Genomic DNA, 27,113 nt, shown 5'->3' on the forward strand with positions numbered 1-27,113 from the left:
TTCTTGTCACCTACCTTTCAGACTTGTAGACAAAGTTGTGGTAGCAAGGTTCAGATCTCAAGATGTGGAGCTGATTCAATGGTAAAGTGTGGGTTCATTTGAGCACTTTCCCATCATGGCTACTGCAACCATGAAATCAATTTCTCTCAGGGGAGGTTTTACTCTCAGAGGGCTCACATACATAGTAATCTCAATCAGTGAAAATAACAGGCAGCCTTCCATTTATTCTTTAAAATAAATACATGTTAGATGGAAAGAAAATAAGATAGCAAAGCAGAAGTTAACCTACGGAATGTTTTTTCACTGACAGATTATCTAAGAATCAGTTCATACCCTATCAGGGAATCGACAGTATACTCTGTATAGTGTATTTAAGGCACAGAAATTTACAGGACCTGAGGTGGCTGCTCACAACAGGAGCTTAAATGATATCAAAAAAAGAGACACTTTAGAAAAGAGACGGAAAAATTCAAATTGCAGGGAGTAAATCAAAATGAAAAGTTTATGCAGATTTGTTTTTATTTAGATAGCTACCACATGAATTATAAACAAGATAAAGGAGAGCAGAATGGAACTTGGATAGACATACGCATGCTACAGCAAAGAATAAACAATGTTCCTATACTTTATGGTTAGTGAGAACATTATCAGTATAACAAGGAATTGTGATTATTTAAAAATACGCAGAACTTACATAACCTTGCTTTAGAAACTACTGCATATAATGTTATAAATTGAAAAGAATTCCAAAGAGTAACTAATGTGAAATAGACAACTGTATATAAGAATTCAGAAAAGGCTGCATTTTGTAATGTTAGTCAGCTGTATTAAAAATGACACAAATCCAAAACAAGGTGCATGTTATATAAAAAAGGACATTGTAAGACTTGCTTGTGGCATTAAATCCACAGTTTAATCCATGAAATTTCCTTTTGATTATAACTTAGGTAGAAGCATGCAAAGAGTCTTAGGATCTACTTAGAGTCTTCCCCAAATCCACTAAGGCTACCCATCCCATTTCAAGAACTAAGCAGGTATCCGAGTAGCTGCTTCCTCCTCTGCATCAGCTCGGTTTGCATTGATTTCCGCGAGAGTTCGGCCAAACCGTGCCCATTCATCATTGCGGGGAACAGCAATCTGCTGTTAAAAGAAAGACAACGTTTTAGGTACACAGAAATAAAAGATCATCTTACCCACTATTTATTCAGTTTGTTTTCGAATAGTTTTCCCATTAAAAAGTAGTAATTGGCCTGAATGACCTTTCCATAATTAGAGGGACTACTAAACAATGGCTTACAACATTTTGAAACAAAAGTCGGTGTCTGTGAAGTGTGTTGTGACAGCCTCAGAAATGACTTCGCTATTATTACCATACGTGCAAGAAAGAATAATAATGATGCTTTGTAAATATAACTCTTGTGCACCAGCTCATGGATTTTGCTGGTGGAGAGGAATTTCTTAAAAATTTTTTACTTTATTCTTGTACTATCCCTACTAAGTAGGTTTTTAAAAATAATTTTTATTGTGCTTTAAGTGAAAGTTTACAAATCAAGTCAGTCTCTCACATAAAAACTTATGTACACCTTGCTCCCAATTACTCTCCCCCTAATGAGACAGCCCGCTTTCTCCCTCCACTCTCTCTTTTTGTGTCCATTTCCTACTAAGTAGTTTTTGAAGCATGATTTGTGAGAGCTGGTTTTTTACGAGCTGGTTTTTTGTAAGTATTATTTTTGTTTGGGGCCTAAGATAACCTTTTCTAATACCTCAATCACTTCATCAGATGCTATGCCACTCCTTAACACTTTAAGTTTTGTACCAATAGTAAAAGGGGAGAAGTAAGAGGTGTGTGATGTTTTTGCCTCACTAAAGCAGTTCATTGACCAAAATTGTTTGATAATTGCCATTATAATATTGCAGGAGTTTGAGAATGCTGTATTAGAGCACAAACCAATCAGTGGGGCAAAAGGATGTACCTACTTCTAAGCCTACAGTGTCTAATACAGTAGCTACTAGCCACACGTGACTTTTTAAATTGAAATTAATTAAACTAAATAAAACTAAAAATTCAGTTCCTTAGTTGTACTGGCCGCATTTTAAGTGCTCAACAGCCATATGCGGTTAGTGGCTACCATACCGGAGAATATGGACACAGAACATTTCCATCAGCACAGATAGTTCAATTGGACAGTGCTATTCTAAGCAATTCAATCCACCTCCCTCTAGATCCAATTGCTAGACACCATGGGGTGTCCAGAGAAAGCGAGGAATCATGAGGCCCAGCAAAAATAAAAGTACTAAGGCACTAGCCAGCCTAAGAAGGAGGAAATCAATCCCAGACATTGTGTCGAGCCAAGAGTGCTGAAGGAGAGAAAGCTGCAGCTCAGCATGTCGGACTGGATTATAATGGGTCTGCAACAAGGCTCAAGATTCAAGATTCACATTTGATATAGTCATCAGTCTCAGAAGACATTACTTATGGTTTCTACTGCCTTGCCCAAACAAATCTATGAACACACAAAAATAAAATTTAACCTCAGCATTTCATAAAATCCCAAAGTCCAATTATAACTCTAAATATCTTCTCCTATCTGAAAAATTTCTAATTTTTTAGCAAACATGCTTCAAAAAACAGGGTACTTTCAATGTATCATGTTACTCTCAAAATCTGTTACATGGCAATACGTGACAACCAGTTTAGAGGGAAAATTAATCTCAAGATTGCCTTCTGTGGTAGGAAGTTTTTACAACCATGTGGTTTACACAATGCATGAACCTCAAGACTAGGTTTAGTCACAAAGATACTTTCACCGCGATGCTGTGAAAGCTAAGTAGATGTGTCAAGACGATAGGCAGCAAGTCCCATACCTCGCCCACATCATATATAACAATCTGTCCTTCAGAATCACCCACGGCAATCTCTCTTCCAGAATGGGTCCATCTTACACGATTAAGAGCAGGATTACCCTCCACGGAAATGCTGGCAGTTGGCACCTAAAGTCATTTAAAATAGAGTGCAGTGTTAAAGTTTCATCAAGATTTCTATAAACATGTAAAACAGTAATTCTTCCTTCTTCCAATCTGGCTACATTTTTTAAAACAAAGATAAAAATAAAGAATTTCCCCAACTTTCTTCCTATTCAGCGATATATTATGAATGACATTATAGCCAATCCTTGAAAATGGTTTGGGAAAATGATTTAAGTCCTTATATAGAAAATTCTCACCAGACTAGACACATCATCTTGAAGAGCTCCTCTTTAATAAAGTATTCTTTGTTGCTGTTTTAACTCCTTTAAGAAGTCAAGCTATTTGAAAACATATGGCCAAAACCCCATTTAAAAAAAAAAAAAATTCAAAAGCCCTCATAAACAGATCACAGTTCAATTTGAGAGGACAGGTATCACTACGGTAGCTTGCATTTTTGTCAGCTGAAGCCTGTGGTTTGATTCAGAGTTCCCAGTTCCCAGAAACAGTTCATACTGAAGATGCAATATGCGCATTCCTCTTGTTCCCATAAACTGACTAGAAGGAGGCAGGATGATGGCACCAGGCCCTTCTAATCTGACTCTGCCCCTCCTTTGCTGAAGAAAAAGAGATTTGCTTGATTCTGACTAAGCAGCACAATAAAAACCCTTAAATTTTGAAATCTGATTAAAAATAATCCTAATTGAAACCAGTCATCCCCAAATGATTGATTTAACCCCCAAAACCCTAAAATTTTTACACATTAAAATTATATTTAAATATATTCTTTAACTATTATAGGAAAGATTCACATTTAATTGTGGCCACAAATCTCTGACACCAAAATCCAAACTAAGAAAATAAAGCTAGTACCATTCTCAGTAACCAGAAAACATACAATCAAATCCAATTACTAAGCTAGGGTTCAACACCCTTTGTTAGCAGTACTTGAACGTTTCTCCCCAAACTATGGGACCAATAGTTAATACAGTGTTAAAATTCTTACATTTCCAATATATAACTTCTTTGCCCTCTATAACCAACTTCTTTAACAGCTCTAGAGAGAGAAGCCATCAGAATATGAAAAGACATGGAAGAGCGGGATGTGGGAGAAGGCACCAGACAACTTTCTCCTTATTGATAGAACTATTAACATTATGTCTGATACCACACAGCAATATAGAATTCTAAGAACATTTTAAGCCTCTCTAAGCTGGTAAAAATACACATGGCTAAATATAAATTATAATTACAGTTAAATTTTATTGCTAATAAGTGATTTTAGTATAGCAATTATGAAATCTGTTGGTTTCTATATTCATTTTATAGTAACAGTAACACTCTGTATTCAGTCCTCCATGGAAACAAGTCATCAAAATACCTTTTTTACTTCAATCAAAGAAGTCAGGCTTAGACTAATGTTTATGGATGATACACAATTCTATCAAGGCTAAGAGATAATTTAGAAATTCAAGATTACGGTTAACATACTTCAACAGTCTGAAACTACCTGCTTTCTTATAAATGAAAATATCCCAGTTGCCTTATGCATGAGAGTTTGCCAGGACATTAGAGACACGATAGTGCTTTTCAGAAGTAAAAGGAAATGCCCCAGTGCTCTTAGCAACATTATTTCTTCCTTCAGTTCTGCACAGCAAGCTGTTTATTATTTAGGGTACAAAGCTTATTTAGCTCCTTTGTGATGAAGCTACTACAGTCACTGAGCCCTTTTACATTCCTTAGGATAAAAGAAATTTCACAAATTATTCAATAAATCTCCAATTTTCTATTTTTCAGTGCAATTTTTGTTATTTCCCTGCTCACCTCTGTGTCATTATTGAGATTCCACAAATCCAGTCTCCCCATGCCATCCACACAGGCAAATAGGGCTGGGTGGGTGGGTGACCACATAACATCATAAACGTAGTCTGAATTATCTTCGAATGAGTACAAAGGCTTGTTATTCTGAAAGGGAAAAGTTGATTCTTAGCACAGTCAAAATCTGACATTCGACAGGTATGAAAACATTTCATTATATTTAACCCAGCCTAGAAAAAGTTCCTATAATTTGCTTCACTACAGTATTACCTGGAGTTTCGAATTAAGAATAAGCTATTGGGCTGCATTTTTTAAAAAAACTTGTAGATGCCATACTGCCATACTGTTTAAAAAAAGGAACAGAATGTGCTTTAAAAACATTCCCCAGTGAGAGGATTCTGGGAAGATAACAGCAGTGGCAGTGTGCTTTCTGAATTTTCTCTGAATCTTCCCATAAAACCAGACACAGCAATGAGGACAGCAAAACCAAAGACTCGCAGGCAACATGTACAACAAAATCAGGAGACAAGGTATTCTCACGAACTTCCAAATAGAAGTGGGTGGAAACAAACCTTTGAAAACTACAAGACTGGCAAGATCCGTGCGGGAAGATGTGGAAGAAAGGCACGAAGGATTCTGACACCCTGAGAACAGAAGCACTTCGCAGTCGCCAGTGGATACTCACTGGACAGTACAGTGGGGCAGTGTGAGAACAGGAACGGAAACTGGGATGGCATTTTGCAGAATTCCATTTACAAATCTGTGCAAGCAGACGGCAATGCCATATAAGTGAAGTCTGATGGTGCAGTCTGGGCCCTATAAACTCTCAAACTTAACAAACCAAAGCTCCTTTCCAAGGTACAGTCTTCTGTTTTTATTTTAAATTTATTTTAGTTGTTGTTGTTGAGAATATACACAGCAGAACATAGAACATTCATCAATTTCTACATGTACAATTCAGCGACACTGATTACTGATTACATTCTTCAAGTTGTGCAGCCATTCTCACCCTCCTTTTCTGAGTTGTTCCTCCCCCATTAAATAAACTCACTGCACCCTAAGGTTCCTATCTAATCTTTAGAGTTGCTGCTGTCAATCTGATCCCATACAGATAGATCTTAAAAGAGCATAATGCTCAAAGCAGACACTGTTTACTAGCTAAGCTAATCTACACTTTGGTTTTAAGAAGATTTCAGTGGATATTTTTGGTTTAAGGTTAAAGATTATCTCAGGGCAACAGTTACAGAGGTTCATCCAGCCTTCATGGCTTCAGGAAGTCTGGAGTCCACAAGAATTTGGAATTCTGTTCTACATTTTCCCCCTTTTGATCAGAATTCTTCTACAAATGTAAAGTCTTGCTGAAAAGAAACTGCTGGGACTAGAATCCAAAATGTGGAAGACAGAGACATCAGGGACAAGGGAAAGAAAAGATTCAGATCAAAGTGGTAGAAAGGAAGAGGAAAAGCACAACTCAGAAACTATAAGGTATCTATCTCTATCTATATACATATCTCTACTAACACATGCATACATATATCTGTTGCCGTTGAGTCAACTCATGGCAGCCCTGTGTGGAAGGGCAGAACGGAGCTCCAAAGTGTTTTCAAGGGCTGATTTTTTGGAGTAGGTTGCCAGGCCTTCCACATATATATAAAAGCCTACCGCTGTTGGGTTGATTCCAACTCATAGCAACCCCACAGGGTTTCCAAGGCTGTAAATATCTACAGAAGCAGACTGCCACATCTTTCCCCCAAGGAGCCACTGGTGGTTTCAAATCACCGACCTTTTGGTTAGTAGTCCACTGCTTTTAACCACATGCCACCAGGGTTCCACACGTACACACACACATATAAATAAAGTCACTTTGCAAAATCCACAGGAGAGGGTGCTCTAGGCTAGGCTATGAAACTAGAAAAGGTATCCTTTACCTATCCCTCCCTCCTGGAAGTACAGGAAAAACTCATGTCACTTATAGACAATGAACAACAGAAAAGGATCTCAGTCAAAACCCATACAAAGTTACTGTGGCAGACTGTATTTTTCAAAGAGGGACACACCAATATATATCCCATTGACATGCTCTTCTTATATGATACTGACACTTCTCCATTTAGAGAAAATGGTCTCTGTGTCCTCCTCCAAATCTGAACAGAGTTTTATAATCTGCCTCAACCAACAGAATGCAGTGGAAGTGATGCAGTGTGACTCCTGAGGCTGGGTTACAAAAGGTGCTAGGGCTTCTGCCTGGCTGCTTTCTTTTGGGACATACACCTTTGGTGCCATGTTAGATGTCTGGGTATCCTGAAGCTGCCATGCTGAGGAGACCATGTGAAGAGACCACATCATGCTAAGAAAGATGCCTGAGAAGCCCCAGTTATTTGAGTCTTCCCAGCTTGGGCACCAGACATATGAGAGCTTTCAGATGATTCTAGCCTCCAGCTAACACCGAGTGATGCAGAAGTGAGATGTCCCTGCTGAGCCCTACCCAGACAATATATTCATGAACAGAACAAATGCTGTTACTGCGTTAAGTCACTAAGTTTTGGAATGTCTACTACATAGCCATAGTATTACAACAGTTATTATAAGAAAAAAAGAAAATGAGAACAAAATACCTTCTGAAAATGAAAAGACACCGGAAACGCCCACAAAATGGTGAAAACTGTAACTTAATATTTCAAAACAAATTAAAAGAAATAAGAAAATGATAAAAACTATGAAATAACATGAATCATATTAAAAAATTCTAAAATGAGGAGCTCAGATAAAAGGAATCCTAAGAAGAGGTAAAAGAAGTCAGGAAAGACTCAGAATTAAAAGAAAAAAATAAAAAATGAAATATTACAACTAGAAGAAACACAAAAGCCTTAAGAGAAAGAGAAGATGGAAATGAGGAAAATTTAAAAAACAAAAAACAAACAACAAAAAGAACGAAATTGGAGGACTCACACTTCCTTATTTCAAAACTTGTTACAAAGCTACAGTAATCAAGACAATGTGATAATGGCATAAGGAAAGACATACAGATCAATGAGATAGTAATGAGAGTACAAAAATAAACCTTCAAATTTATAGTCATCTAAGCTTCAATAAAGGTATCAAGACAACTCAATGGGGGAAAGGGTAGTTTTCAAAAATTGGTGCTGAGATAGCTACCTCCACAGGCAAAAGAACAAAGTTGGACCCCCTCCAACACCCCGCTTACCTCACAACATATACAAAAACTAAATCAAAATGTATCATAGACCTAATGTAAATGCTAAAACCACAAAACTCTTAGGAAAACACAGGAGTAAAGAAATCTTCGTGACCTTGGATTAGGCAATGGCCTTTTAGATACAAAACCAAAAACATAAGCCACAAAAGAAAAAAACATAAATTGGACTATACCAAAATGAAGAACTTTTTTTTTTTAATTAATTTTTATTAAGCTTCAAGTGAACATTTACCATTCCAATCAGTCTGTCACATGTAAGTTTAATGAAAAACTTTGGTGCTTCAAACAATACCATCAAGAAAGTGAAAACACGCCTATACAATGGGCGAAAATATCTGCAAATCATGTATCGGATAAGTGGCTTGTATCCAGGATACAAAACCAAAACAAAACCCTTTGCCATCTAGTCGATTCCAATACATAGTGACCCTTAAACACTCTTACAACTCAATAATAAAAAGACAAATAACCCAATTAAAAGACAGGCAAAGGATCTGAATGTAAACATTTCTCCAGAGAAGATATACGAATGACCAATAAGCACATGAAATGTTCTCAACATCATCAGTCATCAGAGAAATGCAAATTAAAACCATGAGATATCACTTCACACCCATTGTTGTTGTGTGCCCTCAAGTCTATTCCGACTCATAGCGACCACAACATGACAGAGTAGAACTGCCCCATAGGGTTTCCTAGGCTGTAATCCTTACAGGAATAGATTACCAGGTCTCTTCTCCCACAGAGCCACTAGATGTGTTTGGCATGCCAACCTTTCAGTTAGCAGCCGATTGCTTAGCCACTGCACCACGAGGGCTCCTTCATACCCATCTAAAAGATAATAACAAGTGTTGGTGGAAATGTGTGAAACTGGAACCTGGTGGGAATGTAAAATGGTACAGCTGCTTTGGAAAAGTTTGGCAGTTCCTCAAAAGTGACTCTTAGGTATACACCTAAGAGAAATGAAAACATATATACCTAAGAAAAATGAAAACAAAGGTTCACACAAATCTTGTACGTGAATGTTCGCAGCATTATTCACAACAGTCAAAAAGTGGAAACTCAAACGTCCATTGAGTGATACATGTATAAACAAAAAGTGGTATACCGTATATTGAAATATTATTCAACGATAATAAGGAATGAAATACTGACACAGACACAACACAGGTGAACCTTGAAAACACGCGAAGTGAAAGAAGCCAGTCACATACTGTATGATTCCATGAACTGTTCAGAGTAGGCAAATCCATAGAGATACAAACTAGAGAAGTGGTTTCCAGGTGCTGCGGAGGTTAGAAATGATGATGGGTATGGTGTTTCTTTTTGAGGTTTGAAAATGTTCAAAAGTTAGATAGTGGTGATAGCTGTACAATTCTGTGAACATACAAAAAACCACTAAATTGTATACTTTAAAAGAGTGAATTTTATGGTATATGAATTATATCTCAGTTTTTTTTAAAGCTGTTATTAAAAAAAGGACAAAGGAAATAAAGAGAATTAAAAAAAAGAGAAATACACAAAGAAAACTAGGAAAGATAAACTGATCAGCAGCCCTGAAGAAGAAAACCAAAGCAATGATACAGAACGAATACTAAAAATAATAATTCAAGAGAATGCTCCTAAAATTAAAAGGCAGCTTGAAATTACATATTGAAAAGCTGTCCTGTGTATCTAGGAAAACTGACCCCTTAAAAGACCCTGTTGTACATAGGGTCACTATGTTTTGTAACTGGCTCGACGGCACATAACAACAACAAAGAAAAAGAAAAAAATCCTGCAGACACCAAGGTAAAAAGACCAAGTCATACACTAGGAAAAGAAACTCAGGCTGCCATCAGACTTTTTTTTGACAACAATGCTCTTGGTTAGAAGACAATAGGGTAATATGCACTCAAAGGAAGAAAATGTAAGTCATGGATTTTATACAAGACCAAACTAACCTTCACATCCAGGTATACTGTTGTGAATATGGGAATAACGTGCCCAGGGGCACCTCCTGAGGAATATACTACAGAATGTGCTTCAGATGACCAAAAAGGATCATGAGACATCATCGCAAGGACTGGTATGGGTAATCAAATGATTCATAAGGGTAAATGTCCCTTTTAGAAGTATTTTAGCTAGCAGGTAAAGTATTAGAATATAACTATTTTGCAAGCCCTAACGGATCCAGGCAGCATCATCAATGGCTGTTAGTATCACAAAAATACAGCAACCAGTCATTATACATATCCCAGTGGAAGTAAAGACCACCACCTAGGAAGCAGCTGACTGAACCTGAATCTAGTCATGCTTTTAGATCTAAGTATGAATTTACCGGAAACGCAGGGGCAGAGGAACATAATAAATGATACCAAGGAATACAAAATCCAGACTGTGAGAAACCCTACAGGACAACCAACATTTTTTCTTCATCTTCAACGATGACAAAGCTAGAAAAAAAAGAGGAAAACCCTATCATGACAGGGACTTTAAAAGATGTCAATGAATCACAAATGCATGGACCTCATTTGGATTCTGCTTCAAAGAAATCAATCGTAAAAAAAAAAAATTATGAACACTGATTGGCTATTTGATGAAATTAAGGTATCAATGTTTATTTTTTTAGGTGTAATAATAACACGGTGGTACTGTGGTTATGTTTTTTTCTGTTTAAAGGCTTTATATTTTAGAAATATATACTGAATGTTATTATAGATGAAATAATAATGTCTAGGTTTGCTTTAAAATAATCCAGGGGTAAAGAGGGACAGAAGGAGTATGCGTGGGTATAGATAAAACAAGACTAGTCACGTGTCCAGCCTCCAGCAGCCTGAGCCCAGAACTAAATGGTGCCCGGCTACCACCACCAACGCCGGGACAGAGCAGGAGAAAAATCCAGAGCAAAATTCAAATTAAAAAAAAAACAGAGTTATTAGTCTGACAGAAACTGGAGTAATCCCTGAGACTATGACCTCTGGACACCCTGCTTACTCAGAACTGAAGCCACCCCTCCCGAAGTCCATCTTTCAGCCAAAGATTGGACAGGCCTATAAAAGAAACACTAACACACGTGAGGAATGTGCTTCTTAATTCCATCAAGTATAAGAGCCCAATGGGCAACACCTGCTGAAAAGCAAAGAGGAGAAGGCAGGAAGGGACAGGAAACCTGGATGAATGGACATGGGGAGCCTAAGATGGAAAGCAGGATAGTGTTGACACATTGTAGGGATTGCAGCCAATGTCACAAAACAATTTGTGTATACATTTTTGAATGACAACGAATTTGTACTGTAAACTTTTACCTAAAGCGCACGCACGCACATACACACACACACACACACACACACACACACACACGACTGGTCACGTGTTGAGAATTGTAGAAGCTGGGTGACGGGTATATTAGTTTCACTATACTGTTCGCTCTGCTTTTGTATATATCTGTAATTTTCCATAACAAAAAATTTAAAAACATGTTTTTGAATTTTTCAGATAACAGTAGAGGTCAATGGCATGACAATCTTTATAGCAAAAACAGTTTGTTTTAATTAAAAAAAATTTATAAAACAAAACTTAAACTGAAAACAGAAATGAAGAGATTTCTTTTTCCTCTCCTAAGATCATTGTAACTCTCCCTGGCAAGTAGGTCCTGGGTGGCACAAACGGTTTGCCCTCAGCTACTAACCTTAGAGGTTGGTGGTTCGAATCCACCCAGCAGCACTATGAAAGAAAGGCCTGGCAAACTGTTTCCCTAAAGCTTATGGCCAAGAAAACTCTATGGAATAGTCCTACTCTGTAACATATGGGGTTGCTCTGAGTTGGTTTTCTCCCTGGCAACAATGCTAAATGAAGTCTGGTTCTTTGCCAGTGGTTTTCAGTTTAGGAGGGGTATCGCCATCATCCGCAAAGCTTTTTAAAATACAGATGCAGGAGTTGCACTTCATTAGTATTTCCGGTGTTGCCCCACTGAGTGATTCTGAGGCACACTTGGGGCTAAGCACCATTGTGTTAAGGTCTATGACTCTTGAGGTATACTTCTTCAAGAACACCTCATTTTCAGGTAATTTTTGTAGTCTTATCTTAAAACAAAAGTTCTTCACATTCTTGTTCACATGCTCAACTCTCTAATACATAATAGTCTGCATAATCTTTTAAAAAAGGGTTTGCCAACAAAAAATGGGCAAAATAACAGTCACTTCACAAAATAGCCAGTAAACACATGGAAAAGTGTTTAAAGTCATTAGCCTCAGATTAGTACAAATTACAACCACAATACAATGCAACTACATGCATCAGAATGGTTAAAATGAAAAAGACAGAAAAAAGTGCTGGCCAGGATGTAGAGCAACAAGAGCTCTGATACGCTACAGGTGGACTGTAAACTGGCAAAACCACTTCAGTAAAAATGCTTGGCTGTATCTGCTAAAGCTGAACACATGCACATCCAAAGACCAAGTAATTCTACTTCTACGTATATGCCCAAGAGAAATGAGTCCTTATGTTGATCAAAGGGTATCTACAAGTATGTTCATAACAGCATTATTTGTAACAGGCCCAAACCAGAATCAATCCAAATACCATCGGAGGTGGAATGGATAGATTATGGTACATTCAAAGAATGGAATAATATACAACAGAGAGAATGAACAATCTACACACAACTACATAAAACAATACAAAATCTCAAAAACATGATATTGAGCAAAAGAAGGCAGACACAAAAGAGTACATACTGTATGACTCCATTTTTATAAAGTATATAATATGAAAAAGCTATATATAAATTAAACTTATTTATAATAAAAAATGAATGTCTCAGGAAATGGTTAGATAAAATGTTTCACCTACTCCATGCAACCAAAGAAGCAAGATACATAGCTGGGTAAAAGATTACACTAAAAAGAAAAATACAACAAAACAGCAACATTTCCCCAAATTTTCACAATGTGATTATGGACAATGACTAAGGCTTTAGAAAAGTCACTTCACCTTTCTAGGCCCCTATTTCCTTACTTGTAAAACAAAGAGTTCTGTATCAGTGGTTTTGAACCTTGACTGTTTTTTGTAATCACCTGGGGAATTTTAAGAACTATGTTGTTACCTGGGTCTCCCTGTTAGAGATTCTGATTTAATCGGTCTGAGGCATCAGGTGAGCTTTGAGAGTTTTAAAAATTGTCCAGGTGATTCTAATGTGCAGCCACGACTGAGACCACTGAAATAGATCATTTCTGAAGGTCTCTGCAGCTCTAAAATACTTATACATAAGAGGTTTTCAAAACATATTAGCTAAAAGAATAAAAAAAAGAAAGGTTTCTTTGAACGTCAATAGCATTTGAATAAGCAAAGGTACCTCATCCTGTTACATGGTGAGCATCAACACTGTATGGTCAAGAGAGAAACCATATTTTCTCTAAGTTCTTTAAGGTTATTTCTCAAAGCTGGAGTAACTGGGGAGTTCTGGATTAATAATAAAGAGAGTCCCCGCAGTAAATACATGAGGGTAACAGTGAGATGCTCTCTCACTGGAAATAAGTATATCCTCAAACTGGATCAGAACAGAGACAAACAGATGTCCTTACAAAAATAATCCCAAGGTCAGAAATGTTGTTAGGTACCACTGAGTCATTTTCCACTCACAGCAATGCCATGTGACAGAGTAGAGCTGACCCACAGGGTTTCCTGGGCTGTGATCTTTACGGAAGCAGATCACCAGCTCTTCCTCCTCAGGAGCTGCTAGATGAGTTCGAAGCACCAACCTCACCACTGTACCACCAGGGCTCCCTTTACCTTCTCATATAACCTGACTGAAGACATTAATTTCTTGAGGAAGACTGTGTCAATTAGAAGTAAACAGAAATATTAAGCAGCAGTCTTACAAGGAAAATGAAGACAGTAACCATTCAAGCACTGTCCAAGAGAGAGGGAGTCTCTGTCGATGGAATTTGAGAATTGCTACCCCATGGCAAGGCGAACTCTATTAGAAGATGAATGAATCAGGCTATCTTAGCTTGATGCCATTTAAACATTCAAATTATAAAACTTCTTTTGTTCCAAATCCTTGCTCAGCAAGCAACCTTCTGATTATAATTTGGCTTCCCATGTAGGTTGTCTATATGAAAACAATGAGCTGGTCATGCTAATATGAGTATCTGGGCCTTCTGGCAGCTATGTTTCTCATTGTAAGTTAACGAACTGACATTCTCCAATGTATCAGTGCCTCAGGAGCTTGTTAGTTCCAGTCAGCATTCCCTACTCTAATCACTCTAGTAGATCGACAAAATTGAGTTCCTGAAAATGCAAAGGAGAAGCTGGACACCGGTTAGTAGCAAGTTCGCCTTCCCCAAGAAACATTTCAACTTTAAAGCATTGTTTCATTTTAACATGTATAATCTGTACATAGTTGTTATCCCAAGCACTGGTAGGATCTCTTTAGCCTTACTTTAATGCTGGTAACTCCCTGAGAATTAGACAGGTAAGCTGTTAAAATAAGGCGGGGATTTGAGACATCAGAGACTGTGAAAAATTTTAAAGTGTTTACGGGCTACAAAAGCCTAAAAACTACCTGTTCTAAGGAATTACCATATTAACAACCTTAAGTTTGTCACTTTATGGTAAAATATGGTTCTGATAAGCTTTTGTTTGGAAACTAGAATATATTGTGCATACATTAAAATATTTTGTCCCCCATATAAATACTTACATTTTAAGAGTAATTTATATGTTGAACTAGCAAATGTTGTGTCTCATATATACTTAGAATAATTTTAAAAAGGAGTAATTTATAAGCATGGTTAAATGTAGTGGTACATTAAGGAAGTTAACCAGGTCTACTCCAAATCAAGCTTTTATAGAATCCGCAGGTTACTCTGATGAAGCTTTCACTCACATATTTTCCTTAACATTTAGGCCTGCCAAAGTGCTTCTGTTAAGATTTTTCAAATTTAATATTCTGAGAAGGTAACAATGTCCTCCACATACATTAGACAAAATGTCTTGACTGATTTAAACTTTACCAATATGTAGAAAATTATTTTATGTTCTGTATTAAAAATGCCTCAGTTAAGAAACTTAATGAAAACAGTTTGATGAACTAGAATTCTGTCTGTGACTGTGTTATGAATTTCTGAGTTGGCAATGATTAGAGGCTGGCTACAGAAACAGATAACTTTAAATTAGAGGCAGTGCTGAACTGAGCTTTCCAGGGATTTTTAAAGGACTTCAAGAAAGGAAAATATAGAATGAATCTTGTTTTGCTATTGGGGCAGTGCCAGATTTTAAATGACACAAGATATAGCAATATCTAACAATTCATGCTTCCAGTTTATAAGGGATCAATCAATTCCCAAAGTCAGAAGGCATATAGAGGCAAACAAGCACAACATTTAAAGTCTGTTAAATCCATGAATGTGAAGACACTGGTTTAAAAAGCTTAAAATGGAATTGTTTAAAAACAGATTATTTTAAAACACTGCCTTTATTCACTAGCCTTGTACTGGAGAGCACAGAGGTTCTAACAAGTCTTTAAGCAGGGCAGAAATAAATACCAGCAACATAAAAAAAAAAAAAATTGTGAACCTAAGTAAAACAATGATATTGGAAGTCATGGTATGGCCAAATATAAAAATATTTATTCAGTTGACTGTTGCTGCTCTACTCTTTATAGAGTAGAGCTATTTGTGTACAGAAAGGTTAGAATAAAGGGTAATTCTTCTAATAAAGTTTTAGAGGGAACTTGAGCATGTATGAAAGTACCCTACTCTATGCTGGCCCATCCTTTGGCCATTAACATTGGAGGGAGGTATGACTGTGTGTGGAGGAGGGGAGAGGCATGCATCATGGATGAATGAACAAATGAGTCTTCTATATGAAGCTCAAGGAAGGAAGTCATGTCTAGCTTAATTAGCAAGAAAAGAGATATGCTTGCCTGTCATTCTTATTTGGAACAGTTCTATGTGGAAACAGCAAAACACAAGAACAAAAAAATATCAACCACCAATCAACCAGCTATGTAGTACCACAAAGGCAAGCATCAATCAGTCTGCTATCACAGGTTAGTTCTGCTCTTGTTTAGGTAAGATGAACTCTTCATTTCCCGATCCTGTTAATTTAGAGCCAAAAGAAGGCTGGCAAACTGAAGCCCTGCTATACCAAAAAAAAAAAAAAGTCTACATACAGATCTAAGATTCTTTTTAATTACTAAAAAAGCGAGCTTGCTAACAACCTAACAAATACGCAATGAGTCCTGTGTCTATATAAAGGACTACTAAAGGAAAAGCACATCCAGAAATCTAGCAACTTACAGGCTGCCTGCAGCCTATTGAGAAGTAGCTGGTTTCGTTCATCTTTCCAAAATGCTCCATCGTGGTTTGGTTATACTAGCTACATTATGCATTTCTTTGTCTGCAGTTGTGAGAATCTCCTTCTCCCTTTACCTTTTCCTGTGCATAAGTCTCATTAAAAGAACATAATATTCAAGAACAATCCAAGAAAGAAACCAGATGATTTATTAAATGCATTCAGGCTCTGTCTGATCCTCATTTAGAGGAAAATGAGGTACTAAACAACTGGTAAGTGCCTATTACATGCTGGATTCTGTTTTACGCACTTTTTAATATGTTCCCTTCATTAGACGTAAGGTAAGTGCTATTTTTATTTCTCTAATGCCAAACCTGAAAACATTCAATTTTAAAAGGCAAGTTTTTGGAGTAGTTTAACTCACTTCAATTACACTGAAATATCAAGGAAGGATAAGAGTGAACGGTGAGTTTATCCCAGATTTCTAAGGCCAGCACTCAATAAATAAATGTAAGTTCACTGGAATAGTGGGGAACATCTCCTAAGACCACCAGGTTTTCTCAAAGAAATGGAAGAACCAAATAAGCTCTCTAAACTTTGTCTCATTCAGTGTAAGGCACGAGGAAAGAGAAAAAAAAAAGCTCGAAATTTAATTTAAATAGAATCTGATATACAGTATGCAGTTTCACCAGCAACAGTGTAACACCGCAACAAAACAGCAAAGTCAAAGCACTTTAACTTTAAAACAGATGGAACAAGACCACGAGGTCAGTCACAGCAGGTAAATGTTCCCTCCCTACTTGGATTTGCCTTGAGACTTTCAACTGGCCAAGTTCCTGCCAGTCTTTAGCCCAAACGATGATACGCAGAAAAACTCAACTGAAATCCATACAACCATTTTCTTGCCTTGTCGCATTTATCTGAAATCGCTGGAGGATCAGGAAGCACTTTATCACATAAGTGGGCTTTTCAAATAACTAAAACTTATTAAAACCAAAACTATTCATTTATTATACAAAATAAGGAAAAAAAAAAAAAGTACCATGCCTTTACACAAATCTTTCCTAATGATTCAAGTTTTTTACGTATGACCTTATTGTATACGACCTTAATGTAAGTCAGTTTTTATGTGTCTTTTCTCCATTTCTCCATCAGTTCTGTGAGTCACTATGGTTCTGCATAACCCTCTAAAGCTCTCCATGGAGCAATGCATGGCTTTTGTGATAGGCTGTATCACAGTTATGGGAGGTGCTATGTGAGATACTCAGGAGCTATCTCCCCAACTCAGTTTAGGGTAAGGAGCTCTGTGCTTGAAAAGCCTGAAGTGGTGGGGAGGCTGGTATGTGTGCGGTTTCCATATCTGCCAGGACACTTTTATGAAAACTATAACATCCAATAGCTCACTCATGTCCTGTGTAACTTTTTATCAGGTTTGATCCATTAATAAATAATTCTAAGCTATTTGAAAGCTTTTCATCTTTCCTATATAGTATTAGAGCACCACCTTGTGTCAGAAACTTGAGCAAATGAGCAGATGTCTGCATTTTAGATACCTTAGTTGTCCAAAGTTTTACTGTCCAGTCAAACGATGAAGTGACAAAAAGATGTGAGAAGTCTACTGCTCCAACAGCTGCATGACAATGGATGCCAGTGATTGGTCCTTGATGCCCCTCAAACATCTCACTGATTCCAGCTTTGCTATTTCATAAAAGTGAAAATGTTTAGGAAATCTCTTATAAGTAGACCACTTACAAATACATTTTATTATGGGTTTAAATTTCATACCTTGACATAATTTCGCCAAACTTCAACTCTTATAAATTTATTGTTATTCTATTAAAATTTGGCAATACTACTAAAGCAGTAAGTACGTTTCACAACTGTAAACATCATGCTGTTGACAAAAGAACTTAAAAGTCCAATATCTGAGGTGGTGGAATAAAGACAAAGTGATCCTAACATAAGAGACATAATCTGGGTTACCTTTAAATCAAAAGCTTTGAAGTGAAATCTGTATTTGCGATGAAATCTGGACACTCAATTTTACTTAAGGAAGCAACTGATAAGGTACAGACAGACAGTTTCAAAACAGATGAAACAGGAGAAACACCAGTCAATATAACATGTGTATATGACATTACTGTACAACTATTAGGAGGACTGAACTAACACTAGAGTCCAAATAAATCACAATGAGATAACAGCTGATAATCTTATTTACAACTTTAAATGTGATATATCATATTTAGTAGAATTGCTGAATCTTGCTCTCTACCACTAACATCTACGTGTGCATGCACACACATAAACACAATATACCACAACCCACAAAATCCAAGACACATCATGAATCCAAAATGACTTTTTTTTTTTAAAGTTAAGTTTTAATTTTATATGCCTGAACACAAATAACCTGTCACATATAATGAGTGGCTCTAGGGCAGATTTCTATGTAAATGAGGGGCAATTTGTTTCAACGGATTATTCAAGGGAGAATATTAAATAATGGCAAATTCCAGTTTAGGTTTACCTGCCATGGCGGCATGCTGTGTACACAGAGCCCTCTTCACTCCCAACAACAAAGTTGTTGACATCTCCAACAGGGAAGGACATAGATGTCACAGCCACTGCCTTTGACTGTTTATGAACCAACTCCATGCTATCCTACATAGAAAAAAAATTGAGGAAATCATTTTGTAAACTTGCAACTTTTAATTTTTACAAAAACATTGTCTAGTTTTAGTTGACCTGTAAATAACTCTTTTATTATACTATTTACATAAATCTACTTTGATGATTAAATGAAGTAGGTTTGAAAAATAAAATGCATACACAACAAACACACCAGACATGTTTAGGTTTATAAACTGTTAAAATAATACTATTACAAAACAGTTTATAAAAAACATAAGCTGGGGTATATAAACAATAATAATGATATTTGCCTCAAAATTTCAGTTTTCCAAGTTTAACCTACCTGTGGATGGGAAAGCATGTCCAAACTCCATGAACAAATTTTTCCATCAGTAGAGATGCTAATCAGATTGTGAGCATTTTGTGTTCCAACTACATTTACACAATATACAGGGTGCTAAAAAGATGAAAATTAAGAAAATTTCAGTAATTATTTTACAAAAAAGATTTTTTTACTGTCTTTTCACAGGTATTATGTTTCATATGAAAATAAGTCTCAAATAACTTGATGGTATTTTTAATATCACTTTTACTGTGAGTCTTTAGATTAGCAAAAGATTCAGTCTCTGAAGAGAGATAAGTTTCTGATAAAACAGAACTTCAAAAATACAGAAAAAGTCTTTCATTCTTGGTTGCTAAATGATGAGAAATTCATACATCAAAGGAAGCACCATCTGAGGCTACGGTACTCTGAACGGATACTACTAAGTAGTTAATGGAGACAGGGCACAGAAGTGTAATGGAAATACCCTTATTTACTTACTGTGTGTGCAGCAGCTGACAACGGAGTTCTTTGCACTGGAGTTCTTTTATTGCTACGGTTATCCCAAAGCACAATTTGGCCTGAATATGTACCACCAACAACCAGATTTGGATGAAACTTTGCAAATGTAGCAGACATCACAGCTGACTGCAAGTAAGTAAGATTATTACACTTAAGGTTCACAAGCAAGAAGCCTGAAAAGTTATAAAATTAAATCTACTACCCAAAACATTTCTTTCTTTATTGTAAGGTATTAGAGGTTATAAAAATAATGAAATTAATTCATTAACAATTTTAATTTTTTTCAGGAGTATAAAAATGTACCTTTCGAATTTTTTGGCTAAAAATGATCCATAATGACTTTTTACATAAATATGTTTAAGCAATGTTTCAAAGAAAGCAAATATTATTCTGTTTGATGACAGTATTAAATCAAAACATAACTGGCCTTGTGTCAGCCTCTGACAGTAATTTGACAGCAAAATGTAAGCTAGTTTTGATCCAGTTAAGTGTTTTTCCCCCCAGAATTATGACATTATTAAAAGATTATAACTTTGCCAACAGAAAAGTCTTGCAAAGTCTAACCTTCCGCTAAATCCACTTTAAAAATCTGCATCTGTTTTCTACTTCAAGCATATGTTTCTACTTAAAACTATCTAGTTCCAACTCCTCAGGCCATGTATAAGTAACTCAGTGGGCCAACGGTCTAATTGTATATTCAGCAAATAAGTTCCTGAGAAACTCCCTGTAGAAAAGACATTTTATAAAAGATTCGTTTTGTACAATCACAATAACAGAAAATCACAACTGTAAAGGACTTTAGGTGTGATTAAACATTATAAGAGATGCCAGAAAAGCTACAAAAGGCAGATCATCATGTTGAACTGAGAAGCCCTCAGTTTCTGTTAACATCTGTTTGCAAATATGGAGTGGTTTAGCAAATGCCAATCCAATGAAATCATTATGTTGACAAGAAAAAAGGCATTTGTCCAAATTCATTAATGAATTTTTAAACTTGGGGAAGACTGTTAAAACCATCTCACCTGGCAGTGAAACACATACTCTGGCGTAGTTTTTTTGTACTTCATATTCCACACGAGGGCCACACCATCAGGCTCATGAGGAGCATCTTCATTGTTGTTATAGGAAGCCACAAGCAACTCTGGGTACTGTTCACAAGGGTCAAATAGAAAAGAAATTCCATACGCAGATAAGAACTATTGTATGTTCCTAGTTACTCAAATGTTTTCATCAAATTATTCTGAAAAGACAAATACCTGATACTTTATCTTGAAAGACATCTCTAGAGTTTCACTCATTGGGAACTTAGTACAATTTTAAATTAGTACAGTTAATTACCTAAAATGTTTTTACATTAAAATATTTTATTAAAATGTGTACTTAAATTTTGTCCAAAGAATTTGGTGAGCAATTGAAATTAGTAAAACTGGGCTGTGGCTTAACTGAAATCTTGAATTTTAAATACAAATAATGTTTCCAATTCTATCTTCCACAATATAGAAGATAAAATGGACACGGTAACACTGGAACCATCACCCACTGTTACTTTAATTATACATATTGGTTTAGCTACAAACAGTTCCCATAATTAAAACTACAGGTTAATTATAATTAAAAAATGAGCTAATAGCAACCACTCTTGCTATCCTTTACCTGAGATGACCAATCCAAACAACTAACAACACGATGCTTTGACCAACGTTCGTCAAAAAATTGTCGATTTAGTGACAGTTTAGCACCTGCTTGAATCTCTCTACAGAAAAGACCAAATCCAAAACAAACATGATGTTATAACTTATATCACTCTTAATCTTAAAGCAATTTAACACAGCGGAAGCCATAATCTTAGCAATTACACATTACCCTTCTTTGTCTTCCAAATCTCTCCCACTGTAGTCAAAGAAGATGTTAATCTGTTCAGAAAGAGCTCTTTCTACAATTCTTGTAGAATGGTCAAAGAAACTTAAAAATTCCTCAGAGTGCAAAATTTGTTGCTTTTCTTCTTCAGTGAGCTCATGAGGGGGAGCTGGAAAACAAATATTTTTCTGAAGTCTGAGTTATGTCAGACAAATCGTGTCAACTTACTATCACAGTTTGGATCAACGAATGCCACACATTCTTTCTCAATCAGATTCACCTCTTTGACTTACAGTATTTTATCTTAATACGTACATAATAAAATAAATATCAACAAGAATCACCAGAATTTTTTGAAGTTAAATTCTTTAAGATACCTTTAATATCATTTTCTTCATCTTTCTTTAAAGTTTTCTCTTCTTCAGGTTCAACAGGAGGCTTAGGAGTCACAACATCATCTTCTTCCTCTTCATCTGAAAAAACAATAAGACAAATTATTTTTATGAAAATAGCTGATAATTTTGAGGTAATATTTCAGAATGTATCACAACTTCCTAGATAAGTGCAAAAGGAAGCCATCAATAAGACAGAAAAAGTACAAAAAATATGAATTAAAAAAAAAAGAATTAAGCAGAGCCTCTTGGTTAAATTTTTATACGTACCTATGTATATGTATACCTTCATCAACAGTCATACCAAATTCTGTAGCTACATAAACTGAAATAAGATATATAAGCAACTGGGATGAATTTCTCATGGAAATCTCTGAAAGCTTGCAAGCATTTATCACTCAGGACAGAACAACATTGCAACTCCAGCATAGTTTTATGTAGCATGCTGACACATTAATGCGGTAGAATGAAGAAAATCAAATGCCTAAAATAGCCTACAGAGCTGGCTGCTTACTTGTGATCTGAAACCATCAGTGTCTAATGGGTCTTCATATGGCATAAAGATGGCTTACATTAACTCTCAGGTTGCTATTTGAGAGGCAGATTTTAAAGATAATAGCTGTGAGACCACATTTTCTATTCTGTCATTTTAAATGCAAGTCTCATTATCTACGTTATATGATGTGACAATAAGCACTTAATGTTTTCTTAATTTGAATAAAAGTATGTATTGATATAACATACAATGTTTATAAGACTTTATTTTCATTACAAAATCTTCCCTTATATCCCCAACCAGGAAGTAACTTAAAACCATTTATTTTAAAATGTTATAAAACATACAATCTTGCCTACCTTCTCTTTCTCTACACCCTGAAATAGATTTTTATGAAGGAAATGTTTATTTTTATTGCCTAAACAGATGTGTCATTTGTCTATAAGGGAATGGCAGCAGGCGGGTGCAGCGGAGTACATCTCAAGTAATGACAGTCTATTCAATAAGGGAACTTTACTTGTTACACAGTTATAGTCATTTCCTCGATCCATGTCCAAAATTATCTAAAACACACATATACAACGTTCACAAAAGAATGGTCAAGGATGGGAACCAGCTGCCAAGTCATGGTCCCAGCAGCCAGGCCAGCTGACTAGATAGCAACAACCAGATGGCACTGCTGGGACTGTGTCTTTCTGTACAAGGTGGCAATGGGATGGCATAACATTCTTCCGCTTGACTGCTTCCAATCCTGTCTCTCCCCAATGGTGAGTCTGTGCAATTACCAGCACTCCAGGAGGCCTACAGACAAGCCTTTACCCTGCAAACAAAACGCTGCTTGTAGGCCACACCAGCTGCCAAACCACACACAGTGTTAGGTTTAGAGAGTGATGAAAATCTTTCTAACTCTACAGTATACGCAATACAAATATAACTGTACCTGTAGGAAAGAAAGCTTTAAATGACACTGTATAATGCACACAATGATACAACCTCCAACTTAATCAAAATGATAATGACGTATGCCAATCCTACATTACTTGAAATTGAGCGATTTTTACGTACTGACAAGTTTACAGAACTAGGATAAATGGCACAAATGATTTCAATATATGCTCATACTTTTGAACCAAATGGTGAAGGTTAAAATTTTTCCTTTCAAGGGCCTCAATCAGCCACAAAGGAAAACAGTAATCACTGTCTTTTCAGCCAGCCCAACTGCATTTGTCAGCCCTTTCTCTGTCAATGCAGCCAGAGCAATCAACCTGCCAAACATTCGGAATGGAAAAACAATCTGAAAATACAGGGTATAATGCACCTGCCAGTGAAAATGGCCATTTCAAGAAAAGCTAGTGATCTCAGTGACCCTGCTGAGGAGGCGGTAGTGCAAAGGGGAAAGAACACGTAAAAGAATTCTTAGTGCTCGCCACTCTCTTGCACATTGACACTTCCTTACAAAGCATGCCAATTACAGCTTTTGTGCTACTTAAAAAAATGAAAGCTTTTTTGGGCAAAATAATCACAGACAGAAACAGAAAGACAGCACTCCTTTATAGATGAATTCTCATATACAATGGATTATTAATCTGAAAACAGTATAACTGGTAGCAATTCTATACTGTACTGCTCAAACATTAGGATAAAATTCTGCCACAAAGTGACCTATGGGTGTAATGTAATAAAATAATTTAATTATACTTAACTTAAAGTTGACTTGTGGATTAATAGGATATTTACTTCAATTAAAAATTCACTATGCAAATATATATGCATTTTTCCATTTTTTTGCTAATACTATTAGTTATTCTAATCAATTCTCTTTACTAGTAGGGTTCACTGTATGCAAATTCTAAAATCAAAGATAGGGATTTTCAGTCACCCTGGAGAGGTCATTCTTAAGCAATGTGAATTATAAATTACAGCCTACTATCCACATATTATTCTCCTCTCTCAACTTTGTTGCATTATATGGCTTCTAAGTGCCATTTCCAATGACAGGTGTCAAATTCCTGTCATAATGCATATGGTCAGTACTTTAGTGCTAAATGACCTCACAATCTACATATTTAACAGAAAAGATCTTGTTTATAAATTCTCTTTTCCTTTTAAAATTTAAAATGCAGATGAAGTATGTTAGACATGATCTTTATTCATCTACTATATGCCATTTTCCATGCCTATTTGTCCACATAAATTATCTGTTGTAGTTGATATCAACTATTTAAATACATGTTCTCAGGATTTTATTTTAAAACAATTATACATACCTCCATTTCTACATGGATTTAAAACTATAATAGGTATTTAAACCAAAATTTTATAAAAGCAATTAAGTTAAATAAATTTCAAGGGACATAAAAACAAAATTCATTTCTTAAACAATTCTATGTCACTAAATATTTGGCAAAAATGCCAAATATCAGTAACAGCAGATTAGAAAATGTTCCTCAGAAACAAGTAGACTTCTCTTATTATAAACTAACATGATAGCTAAAAAAAAAAAAAACAAAACATGATAGCTATTAAAGTATAATTAGCATGACCAAAAATACGGTATTATAATTCTAAAGATTTTAAAAGATAGTCCTTATTACATGATAAACTATAATATATTTAAAGCTGGAAAGAGTGCAACAGAGCAGGAAGACTGAAAAATGGGACTGCCATGTCACATCAATTTATTGATGAATATTCATTACAATATGCTAAGTGGTTAACTCTATGCTTTCTCTGACAGGGAATCTAAGGTTATAAACTGAGCAGTGAAGAATGCATAAACGTAGCAGTTACATTTTTAAAATGACAAGTCTCTTGTCAATGAATTCTAAAACTAGGTTTAACGAACCACTGAATTTTTACTTTGAGTTAACGTCAAAATTGTGATGTATTTTGGGGAGTTGGAAAGAAAAGTTGTGCTGTAAATTAAGCTGCACCTAGAAATAACATCAAAGAATGAAATTCCAGTTGTCGGAATAATCTGTTACAATGGGAGTCGGTTAATCAAAGTTAAATCATCTGTGAAATGGGTGGCTTTTGTTAAGCTAAAGGAAGGAGTCTTCAAACCAAGTTTTCTCATCTGTATGTCATATTACATTTCAGACACATAAGATACATTAAAGTTAAGAATAAAGCACAAAAGTACACTTTGAATTATTTTAAGATATTACAATACATTTGAAAGGTAACATGCAAGATCCTAGAAAATCCTTACTAAACAAACATGGCCCTAGACACCCTTCAAACTTGGAATTGAAATCACTCCTGGAGATCACATTATAACCATATAATAGGCCTATAAAATGAACAATAACACCAGTGAGGAATGTACACCTCAGAACAATCAACTATACAAGACCTAACAGGCAGCATTTTCCCAAAAGCAAAATTTAGAAGGATGGTAGAGGCAGAAAAGCTGGGCAAATGGACATGGGGAACCCAGGGAGGAAGTGGGGAGAGTGCTGACACATTCAGGGGTTTGCAACCAATGTCATGAAACAAGCTGTGTATAAACTGTTAAATGGAAAACTAATTTGGTCTATAAACTTTCACCTAAACAATAATTTTATCTTTAAAAAACAAACTGATCCTTAGGTATCTATCACATCATGATTAAGCCAATTCTCAATAACAAATTCCATTATTAGTGCATTAATGTTGTTTAGGAAATACATTTACTGTCTTATCAATTCATTATGTAGCTTCATTATACTGGTATACTCTAAGATAATTTAATATCCTATGAAGAATTCCTAACTTACAAAGTAGTTTGATTATTCACAGCACAAAGAAAGCTGCCAATGAGTTCTAAAAATCTGGTTATCTGTCTGCTGTTACATATGAGAATGATTTGATTTACAAAAATTCAATTTATGAATAATCTCACAAACATCTTGCATAAAACGAGAATATTAGAGGGAAATGCTTCCATCATTAGCTTAAAGATACAGGTTGGATATGAATGATTTTCCCTTAATATTCTCAAAATAATTCTTTTCTGTATCAGTATCATTTTGAATCACTCCATTCAATCTCTTTGTCCATAATTTAATCCTCTTATACCTTATCCTTTAAAATCAAACACGTATTGAGAGTTACCTTGGGACAAAGCTTCAGGAATGTATCAGTGAAATCCATTCCTTTCCTTCTTTTAAACAATTAGAAGAAGATGCAAAGCCACTTGGATTTCCTTAATAATTTGAATCTTCAACAAGGAAAAAGCTGACTTTTAAATTAGAAATATTTTGAATACAGATCTATTGCTAATTTGGGGGGGGAGGGAATTTGAAAAGCACAATAAATTATAACACTTACTTGATTTTAAACCAGAATTTGTTTCTTCATACAGTATTTTTTTAAGACATAATTCAAATTTTATTTTGGCAGTATTAGTATCACTTAGAATCTGTTACCTGTGATCTCTTACCAAATATTGTATTTTTCTGAGGCCACAGTTTCAGATATGCAGACTAAAGACTTTCAGTCAAGAGTAAGAACGAATGCTTCAATTTTCAATTATATTTATATTCTCATGGACTCTCTAAAGATTAAAACTAATTTAGTAAATATGTTACTAATTTATTCGAGAATTTTAAAAAATCCATTTTAGACAAG

At 35.7% G+C, this 27,113-nt stretch overlaps 1 protein-coding gene across 5 annotated transcripts in view; it reads right to left on the bottom strand.

Moving 5' to 3' along the window:
• Nucleotides 1-494: 494 nt before the first annotated feature.
• The window catches only part of DYNC1I2 (dynein cytoplasmic 1 intermediate chain 2), a 57,272-nt gene continuing 30,653 nt past the window's right edge, over nt 495-27,113 (bottom strand). For 3 of the 5 annotated variants that reach the window (XM_023542853.2, XM_064286996.1, XM_064286998.1), the window contains 11 exons: nt 21,992-22,087; nt 21,621-21,783; nt 21,411-21,510; nt 20,780-20,905; nt 19,737-19,883; nt 19,257-19,370; nt 18,810-18,943; nt 17,833-17,977; nt 4,789-4,929; nt 2,866-2,991; nt 495-1,140 (listed from right to left, as the gene is read on the bottom strand). In XM_023542853.2, coding sequence (XP_023398621.1) covers nt 1,027-1,140; nt 2,866-2,991; nt 4,789-4,929; nt 17,833-17,977; nt 18,810-18,943; nt 19,257-19,370; nt 19,737-19,883; nt 20,780-20,905; nt 21,411-21,510; nt 21,621-21,783; nt 21,992-22,087 — 1,406 coding nt within the window. In that variant the 3' untranslated portion in view covers nt 495-1,026. The remainder of the gene's footprint in view (nt 1,141-2,865; nt 2,992-4,788; nt 4,930-17,832; nt 17,978-18,809; nt 18,944-19,256; nt 19,371-19,736; nt 19,884-20,779; nt 20,906-21,410; nt 21,511-21,620; nt 21,784-21,991; nt 22,088-27,113) is intronic. The other 2 variants (XM_023542854.2, XM_064286999.1) reach the window with 1 other exon arrangement.

This window comes from Loxodonta africana, chromosome 6 (genome assembly GCF_030014295.1).
Source record: "Loxodonta africana isolate mLoxAfr1 chromosome 6, mLoxAfr1.hap2, whole genome shotgun sequence".
Classification (NCBI taxonomy): domain Eukaryota; kingdom Metazoa; phylum Chordata; class Mammalia; order Proboscidea; family Elephantidae; genus Loxodonta; species Loxodonta africana.